At 38.0% G+C, this 10,466-nt stretch overlaps 1 protein-coding gene across 1 annotated transcript in view; it reads right to left on the bottom strand.

Moving 5' to 3' along the window:
- Nucleotides 1-296: 296 nt before the first annotated feature.
- The window catches only part of LOC143022352 (uncharacterized), a 47,004-nt gene continuing 36,834 nt past the window's right edge, over nt 297-10,466 (bottom strand). Inside the window, exons 13-15 of the mRNA XM_076180504.1 lie at nt 5,691-5,897; nt 2,252-2,437; nt 297-1,805 (exon numbers count right to left, since the gene is read on the bottom strand). Coding sequence (XP_076036619.1) covers nt 1,671-1,805; nt 2,252-2,437; nt 5,691-5,897 — 528 coding nt within the window. The 3' untranslated portion in view covers nt 297-1,670. The remainder of the gene's footprint in view (nt 1,806-2,251; nt 2,438-5,690; nt 5,898-10,466) is intronic.

Below are 10,466 nucleotides of genomic sequence, written 5' to 3'. Positions count from 1 at the left end.
TTTTGGTCCTCCCCTACCAAACTGTATGTTCATAGCCCCACCCCCGCCTTCCCTCTGTAATTCCTTCCAGTCGTTTCAATATGGTGGCCGCTCAGATGCGTTAAGTTTCTCAAGTATTCTCAAAATCAATACGAAATGTTATACAACTCGATATACAGTGTATTACGTTTTATAACAAACTGTGGGCGAGTGAGGCCATTACCTCTTCTAATTATGTTCATGGCTGCGATCCTAAGTATGTACAAGTTTGCAATGTGTGTTCATTCTGTGTCCAGTTAGGGCTACTGAAACGCAAATTCAACTTTGGCTCTTTAATATATGATAATATGTGAAATGTGAAAATAGAGTAGGTAATGAAATATGAAATGGTAAACTTATTGGTACAATATAGAAAAATACAGCAAGCAATGGTATATAAATGATAATCTTAATACTAGGCTATATGAAAATACAATAAGTAATGAAATACAAATTGTAACCTTAATAGTAAGATATAGATAAGGAAATACAATAAGTAATGAAATATAGATGGTAGACTTAAGTATGGGATATCACCCTTTAGTTAAAAATACCCCAGTCCACATAGTTGTCAGATAAACCGCTTTCGCAGTTTCCATTTTCTTTTCAATCATTCAAACTTAAGTAATTTCCAAAATATACTGCAGCTATGGCTAAGCTGTATTCTCTTTCATTTCATTTTTAGATTTTGAGTGTACTTTTTTGGCTACCTCCCTTGTAAGGTGGAAAAGCCTTTGGTATATATATATGTATGTGCTTTTATACACTACACACTTATGCCAGGATTCCCTATTGCCCAAACTACAACAAAATATCTCTTCTGTGAGTGATTTTAGGCCAGCCCTGTGGCTGTTGCCGGTGATCTGGGGGCTGTGGGTCACCTACAAAAGAGACCTGGGGCAACGGATTGATCTCGAGCATTCCACGTTTATACCAGCTTTCTTTTCCACCCCATGACCTGCTGCCACATCCACTCCTACATACCTGAACACTGTTTTCTAATAATAATGATAATAATAATAGTAATAATGATAATGATAATAATAACAATAATAATTGTAATATTTTCCACAAAGCACTCATTAGCTCGTTGAACACCCGCTCAAGATCTATCTATCCTTTAGTCATCTTTCTTACATTGCACCGTTCCGACTTTATATATATATATATATATATATATATATATATATATATATATATAATATATATATATATATATATATATATATATATATAATTTCGCCCACTACACTTAACAGACCCATTCTCGCGATTCACTGACTAGTAACCCACAGTCCCATACTTATCCAGCAGCGGTCTTCGGGTCGTCCTATAGATCCCTCTGGGAAGAAATTCGATATAATTGTCTTCGTCAGCTTTTGTATAAAGAAAAAAGTACGAAGGAAATAATCAGAATTGACAGAGATCTTTTGGACTCGTTCCGGGGTCCGAGTGCCAGCCCCTTGCGGTTGCACATACAGCTGAAGGTTGATGGGATATGAAGATGGACGGCAGAGGGACGATTCTTCCCTGATGTCCATCTCGGAGGACAGCATGTAGAGGGTATCCGTCTTTGGTCCCTGGGGTGTATGTATGGTTTTACAGGGATTGTGTGACGACTGTCATCTTGTTGTTCTTTGGCCAATTCGATCTCACCACACGACGCACTTCATAGGTCGGTTCATCAGAGAGGTGTCATTGCAACTCCAAATCTCGGAGAACTCCTCCATGTTGCTCATGGGCCCGTTGACGCGAAATTGGCCCGGTGAGTGGGGATTAGTCAGAATCTGTGAAATAAAGATATTGAATAATTAGATGTGATTGGCTTGGTTTCGCGAGTCCCGTACATGTTAGTGTGACCATCACTTCGCCCAGTTGTTGGACCTTGATTGCAAAGCGAAACTGAGATGGATGTGAGCATTAGAGATCCCGAGTTTTTCGAAACAGAGGCACTTGAACACGGGGAATAATGAATGACAAAACAAACTGTAAAATGGACCCAGAACTTCACAATATGAGCAGCCTTTATGGATTGACGTTCTCTATCCAACACTGAACTGAGTCATGGTGCATCTACTAACTCCCATTAGTTCTTGGCTTAGGGCACAAATGGTGAGATCCAGCGGTCCCCTGAAGGTTCAATAGACCCCAAATTGAGGACCACAACAAAATGAAACTGATAAAGAAGAACTTCAGAAGACAAACAACTTTTGGACGGTAGGGTCACGCTTACCTGTGTAAGGAGTCCCTGGTTGGTGATGGACCCACACCACAGGTTGGCGTTGGCGATGAAGAAGAGCTGCTCGGGGGAGTAGTTTTCGAGGCCTGGAAGTCGAGGTTCCTCCCCATTACGGTCGACGTACTTCCTGTAGGCAAAGAACGCTTCGCGAAGTCCGCCGTTGTCGGCAATGTTCTCACCCTGGGGAGGAGTACTCTCCGATGAATGTCACGTACATACTATATATATATGTATTGGAAATTGGTATGTTATAACACATTTGTAAAAGTTGACTATAAACCCACGATCGGAGAAATAGTGACGGAAAGTACAGGGAAACTGTATATTTCGACTACTATCTGTAAATAATCACCAAAGCAGATGGAGGGAAGATAAACTTAAAGTTTACTATACAAATAGCAGGAGCATAATTAACAAAATTTATTTGCTGCGAGGTAAAGCATGCGTAGAAAATTTCGATATCATAGCTATTACTGAATCCTGGATCAACATGGCTGATAAACATTTCCTTCCGGAAATCGAAATAGAAGGATATGTTTTTTTTCATAAGGATAGGGTCGGCAGGAATGGGGGAGGTGTAGCACTTTTCGTTAAAAATACATTAAACTGTATTATCAACAATTCGATTAAGGAAGAGGACTGTACGGAATCTATTTGGGTAGAGATTATAGGCAAGAATAAGAAAGTTATTATTGGCGTCTTGTATAGACTTCCTAACCTCAGCATTGAGCAGACTGATTCCCTGATTCATGAAATTCACAGAGCGTCCCGGTACAAAAACGTTGTGATCATGGGAGATTTTAACTATAGAAACCTTGACTGGGAAACTTTAATAGGAGATCATGAAGCGAAGAAATTCCTAGATGTGGTGCAGGATAATTTCCTAAAACAAATGATTACCGATCCTACGAGGGGACAAAATACCCTGGACTTAATTCTAACAAATAATGAGCACCAAATTAGCAGCGTAATAGTGGGAGATAGTCTAGGCTCTAGCGATCATCAAGAAATAAGATTTAATGTTATTTGGGAAAAATTAAAAAGTACGAATAACGTTCAAGTACCAGACTTCAGGAAAGCAAACTTTGACAATATAAAAACCTATTTGAAATTGAATACGAAAAGCCAGGCGGACGTTTCAGACATTGTGGATTCTCGTTGCGGGGCTAGTATTCAGGTCTGGGTCACGGAGGGTAATATGCATACCTTAGGTCAGGTCATTTGGGGGTGAGGGCCCAACAGTCAGGTCAGCAATTTAGAAGAAATGTATAACAATCTAACTTATCTAATTATTAATGCAAAAAACACATTTACCCCCCTAAAGTCAATACGGAGAAATAGTAATACTCCCAAATGGATGACGGACAGATTGAAACATGAGATCGGAATGAAAAGAGGACTTTACGTAAAAATAAAAAACGGGGAATCACACCTTAGATCAAGATATAACGAAATGGCAAAGCTGGTTAAAAGGAATACACGTTCAGCGAAACGTAATTATGAAATCAAGGTTGCCAGTCAAGCAAAAGCCAACCCAAAGGGTTTCTTTCACCTCTATAGAACAAAAAATAAAGAAAGAATAGGACCAATTAAAAACAATGAAAGTGTCATGATAGAATCGGAAGAAAAAATGAGTGAGGAGTTTAACAATTATTTGCTATCGGTGTTTACTAATGAGAGGTTAGATAAAGTACCTGACTACGATCCTATTTTCAGAGGGGATGAAGAAAGTAGTCCTAGATATGGATCAAAAGGTCTCCTGTCGGCATGCTTTGCCTTTGTAATCCTTTGTAATCCTTTGTAGTCTAACTAATATCAGCATTAGTAAAGAAGAAGTAGTCAAGCAGATTGACAGACTTAAAGCTACAAAATAACCGGGTCCAGACGAAATTTTTCCAAGAATGCTTAAAGAGTGTAAATTTGAAATCTGCGACCAGTTAAGTGAAACATTCAATAAATCGGTAGACACTGGTTCTGTTCCAACTGCTTGGAGGCAGGCAAACGTTGTTCCTGTTTTTAAGAAGGGAGATAGATCGTCTATATGCAACTACAGGCCAATCAGTTTGACATCGGTTATAGGAAAAATGCTTGAATAAATAATAGTAAATAGACTCAGAGAACACATTGAAGGGCATAATTTAATTCGTGATACACAGCATGGTTTCTCCAAGGGTAAGTCATGTGTGACTAATCTTCTATCCTTTTACACTAAAGTATATAAGACGTCAGACAACAATGAAAATTACGATGTTATTTACCTTGACTTTAGCAAAGCGTTCGACAAAGTGCCACACCAGAGAGTACTAAATAAAATCAAAGCCCATGGCACAGGAGGAAAAGTGTTAGAATGGATTAGAGCTTGGATTAGTAACAGAAAACAGCGGGTCACCATAAATGGAATAACATCTAGGTGGGGCAATGTTATTAGCGGGGTCCCCCAGGGCTCGGTTTTTGGTCCCTTGTTGTTCATTATGTATATAAACGAATTAGACGATGGGTTAAATAGTGATGTTAGTAAGTTTGTGGACGACACTAAAATAGGACGCCTAATTAGGTCAGGAAACGACGCCCAGATTCTGCAGGATGATCTTAATAAACTGTTAACATGGTCGGTGAAATGGCAAATGAACTTCAATATCTCTAAGTGTAGCGTGTTAAACGTAGGGCTACACAACCCCGAAAATAGATACAACTTAGATAACACGTTTTTAGAAAAATCTGAGTGCGAGAGGGACTTGGGAGTTCTGGTGAGTCCGGACATTAAAACTAGGAAGCAGTGCATTAGCGCCAGAAATAAAGCTAACAGACCATTAGGCTTCATTGCTAGGACGGTAACGAATAGAAGTGCAGAGGTAATTATTAAACTCTATCTAGCGATAGTTAGACCCATCCTTGACTATGCGGTACAGTTTTGGTCTCCGTCCTACAGAATGGACATAAATTCACTAGAATCAGTACAGAGAAGAATGACCAAAATTATACAAGGACTCGGAAATTTGCCTTACGAAGAGAAGCTTAGGCACCTAAACTTACACTCTCTGGAAAGACGCAGAGTGCGGGGTGATCTAATAGAAGTGTTCAAGTGGATCAAAGGCTATAACAAGGGTGATGCAAACAAGGTCATCATAATAAAACAACAGGGCATGACTCGCAGTAATGGGTATAAACTGGACAAATTTAGATTTAAGAAGGAAATAGGCAAGAATTGGTTTACTAATAGGGTGGTCGACGAATGGAATAAGCTTAGTAGCCATGTAGTAAGCGCTGAAAGTATCAGTTGTTTTAAAAAAAACGATTAGACAACTTTATGGATGGGGATGACAGGTGGTGATGGATACGGAGCTGCCTAGTGTAGGCCTTATGGTCTTTTGCAGTCTCCTTTATTCTTATGTTCTTATGTAAAAAAAGAAAAGGAAAGGAACGCCTATCCCACCAGCGTGATGACTCCATCGACTGTGGCATTGTCGACATAATCATCCAGCTCGGGCAAGTGGTAGTCATCGTACTGGTCGATGATGCACTGGACCTTAGACTTGAAGGCCTGGATGGTGGCGTTGTTCCACCATGGTATGGCGTTCCCGAACTTGTCGTTCTGGCGTCCTTGGTCGTCGAAGCCGTGAGTGATCTCGTGGCCCATCACCTGCGTTGGATGTCACATCGAGTTCGGCGATGACATTCGAAGTTCGGGGATGACCGAAGTAGGAGACAAAAATAAATAAATGAATAAATAAATAACTGGAGGGTGACATGTTTGGAGATGTAAAGGTACTTTGTGTTTTGATTTGTCACACACACACACACACACACACACACACACACACACACACACACACACACACACACACACACACACACACACACACACACACACACACACACACACACACACACACACACACACACACACGACTCGTGGCAGAGTGGTTAAAGTTCCCGGACGCCACTACAGCGGAGCGGGTTCGAATTCCGCCTAGGGGTGAAATCATTTCAATATCTCTAAGCTGCGAGTCGTTACTCCAATTCTCGTGGGTGGGAAGTTGGTGTGTGTGCGTGTAAGGTTACAGCATTACCCATATGAGCTCTAAGCTCTTTTGGGAGGGAAATAGCTGTCGATCACGAGTCCAACACGTGATCCAAGACCATGGTGAATCACACACAGTGTAGTTGCTAGCATCACGGGCCACCACGCTGTGGGACCGAGTTCAGGTCCGGCCACAAAGTATGGATTTCACAAACACCATAAACTGTTACTGTAACCCTTGAGCAAGGGAATATGTGCGTGAGATGTGTGCATCATTCATAGGTCGAAATGTATGAGTGAGTTCTGATCCCGGAGGGTAGTAGCTGTCGATCACGAATCCAGCACGTGATCCTGGACCATGGTAAATCTATTACACACACACATATACTCGTACGCACGAGTTCAAATCTAAATATGATAATTGGAAATTAAAGATATAGATTATGTTGGAACAGTACATGAATTTGAGTCTAGGGATGTTAGGAAATTAAAGAATAGGAGAGGGGACGCATCGAACGTTAATCCTTTCCTGTATACTACAATTAGATACATACACACACACGTACACACACATACACAAATGTACACATACAAAGGATTACAAAGGCGGAGCATGCCGACAGGAGACCTTTTGATCCATATCTAGGTCGGATGCGAAAAAAATCATAATAATAGAATAATAAATAAAAACTATAATAATGTAAATAACAAATAAAATACATAAATAAATGCATAGGTATAGTTAAATAATAAACAAACAGGTAAATAGTAAATAATAATAAATTGACATATAACTAATAATAAATGAAAATCAGACAGACAAATGATAACAAAACAAAACAAATAATATAAAATAAATTATAATCATTACAGCATCTTACTTAGGTATTAATCTAAATGATTCTTAAAGCTTCGAACTGAACTACATTGCACTACCTGTGCAGGAAGTTTATTCCATTCATTAACTACACGGTTGGCAAAGTTGTTTCTACCTACTTCCAAATTGAATCTATTTCCGGACAGTTTGAGACCATTGTTACTTGTCTGATTCTCATTCAATGTGAAAATGTTGTCACTTTTGATGTTGTCAATTCCCTTTAAAATCTAAAACCTGTATCAAGTCACCTCTGAGTCTACGCTTTTTTAGGGAAAACAGATTTATGTGTTTTAGTCGATTTTCGTGTGATTTATTTTTGATATTTGGAATACGTTTTGTGGCTCGCCGTTATACTTTTTCCAGTCTGTCAATGTCTTTAATGAGATTCGGTGACCATACGGAAACAGCATATTCCAAATGTGGACGAACTAACGATTTATATAGATTGTTAATGATTGATGGACTTTTGAAATCAAAAGATCGCGCAATCAGTCCCAGAATCTTATTTGCTTTCTCAGAGGCTGAAATACACTGCTTGGATGATTTGAGGTCGTTACTCATAATTACGCCGATATCTTTTTCACTATCCACTTTTGTTAACGAATTTCCAAATAATTTGTAATCGTACTTACTGTTATTTTTACCTATGTGCATTACCTTGCATTTACTTGTGTTAAATTTCATTAGCCATTTTTCAGACCATTGCTGTAATTGATCTAAATCTTCTTGAATATCTAATTGGTTTGAGTGATCATTTACCACTCCGCACAATTTTGTATCATCAGCAAATTTGGAAGCAGTAGATTTTAGTCCATGGTCTATATCATTTATATATGCTATGAATAGAAGTGGTCCAAGAACGGAACCCTGAGGAACTCCACTTGCAACACTTTTCCATCCAGAAGTTTTTCCATTTAAAACAACTCTCTGTTTTCGACATACATATACACAAACGTACACACACATACACAAATGTACACATACACACGTGCGCACACACATACATATACGCACGTACGCATACACACACACACTCATGTACACACACCCATACAAATACACACACTGCGCTGCGAGTCGTTACTCCAACTCTCGTGGGCGGGGAGTTGGGTGTGTGTGTGTATTTACCTAGTTGTATTTTACGGGAAGGGGAGCTATGCTCGTGGTATCCCGTCTTCATAACTCATTTTATCTAAACTATCTTTAAAATTATGTATTGTTTTTGCACACACCACTTTCTCATCTAACTTGTTCCAACTGTCTATTACTCTGTGAGGAAAGCTGTTCTTTTTCAGATCTCTTCTATAGATGTCTTTCTTGTAGATGTAAATGCCACTTTGATTGTTCTTATTAAGTTATAAGTTTCTCCAAAAATCTTATTTATATGTTTCTCAGGTGACATATTATTCATAACAATGACTCCCAGGTCCTTCTCATTTTCTACTTTTTTTATTCCTTCTTCTCCCAATTTATATGATCCTGTTATTCTGTTTTTGCTTTTTTCCAAATTCCATTATACTACACTTTTTAGTGTTGAACTCCATCTCCCACTTCCTATTCCATTCCTGTACTTTATTTAGATCACTCTGTAGTGATTCACAGTCTTCTTCCGTGTTCACTTTTTTTTAACAGTTTTGCATCATCTGCAAAGAAGCTCATATAACTTTCAATTCCGTCATCCATATCATTAATGTATATAGCAAACATTATTGGGGCCAGAACTGTTCCTTGTGGAACACCGTTTATTACTTCATACCATTTTGAGTGTTTGTCTCTTATCACTACTCTCATTTTTTTTTTCTTGCAAAAAGTTTTGCATCCATTTAAGCAGTTTGCCCTGTATTCCTCCTTCGGTTTCTAATTTCTTAAGCAACTTCTTATGTGGTACTTTGTCAAAAGCTTTTTTTCAGGTCTAGAAATGCACAATCAGCCCATCCATCTCTTTCTTGTATTATATCTATTAGCCTTGAATAGAAACATATTAAATTGGTGTAGCATGATCGTCCTTGTCTGAATCCAAATTGCCTTGGATTTAGCACGTTTTTTTTTTTTTCTAAATATTTTACCCATCTACTTTTGACCATTTTTTCACAAATTTTTGCTATTGTACTTGTTAGAGAGACTGGTCTGTAGTTGGTAGGGTCTTCTTTATTTTCCCCTTTATATATGGGTACTATATTTGTTTTTTCCAATCTTCTGGAAGTTTTCCTTCTTTCAAGGAACTGTTTATTATGCTATGTATTTTTTCTGCCAGTTCATTCCTGCATTCTTTCAAAATCCAGTTTGCTATTTCATCTGGTCCATGCGATTTTCTGACATCAAAATTACTCAAGTGTTTCAATATTTCATTCTTTGTTACTTCTATTTCTTTCATGGGGGGGACTTTCTCTTTCCATTCGATCTCTTCAGGTTGTATGTTCTCTCTTGTACACACTGATTTAAAATGCTTGTTCATAATTTCTGCCATTTCAATTTCCTCTGTGTATTCAACTCCTCCTTGTCTTAATTTCTTCAAATCTTGTTTGTTTTTCAGTTTGCTGTTTACAAATCTGTAAAATAGTATTGGTTGATCTTTACATTTTTCTATGACATCTTTTTCATATTTTCTCTTTTCCTCTCTGAACGCTTGTACATATTCATTTCTATAACAAGTATATATTTTCCATTTTCCAGGTCTTCTGTCTTTTTTCCATTTGGTCCAAGCTTTGTCTCTTTTGTCTTTTAACTCCCTACAACTTTTGTTGTACCAGCACTTTACATATTATTTTTCTTGTTTTTGTCTTGCGACATACTTTTCCACTCCTTTTTTATAAATTTTTGTCAAAATATTCCATTTCTCTTCCACTGTTGTTTCTTCTTTGTATATTCCTTCCCAGTTTTCTTTTTGAAAGAATTCTCTTATTTGATCAAAGTTTATTTTTTCATACATCATTCTTCCTTTTCTATATTGTTCATTTCTTTTCATGTATATTTCCTCATTCAGTTCCAGTTCAATCAGTATATGGTAACATTTACTTATTGGTGTTTTATATTCAATCTTTTCCACTATTCTAGGTTCAGATGTGATTATTAGGTCTAGTCTCGATGGTTCTTCTTCATTTCTATACCTAGTGTTCTCCTGTATCCACTGCGTCATTGTATGGTCAATAATCATCTCGAGTAGAACATTTCCCCATGAGCCGTCTCCACCTTTTACTGTCATCTCTTCCCAGCAGATTTCTTTGCAATTAAAGTCACCCATCATAACTATTCTTCCTCCATCTTCCATTATCTTGTTTAGTGTTATTCTTGTGTCTTCTAACATATGTTTA

The sequence above is a fragment of the Oratosquilla oratoria genome, chromosome 44 (assembly GCF_046742065.1).
Source record: "Oratosquilla oratoria isolate Oo_2021 chromosome 44, ASM4674206v1, whole genome shotgun sequence".
Classification (NCBI taxonomy): Eukaryota; Metazoa; Arthropoda; class Malacostraca; order Stomatopoda; family Squillidae; genus Oratosquilla; species Oratosquilla oratoria.
Note: the sequence above shows the minus strand (reverse complement) of the source record. Positions and strands in the feature narration are given on the sequence as shown.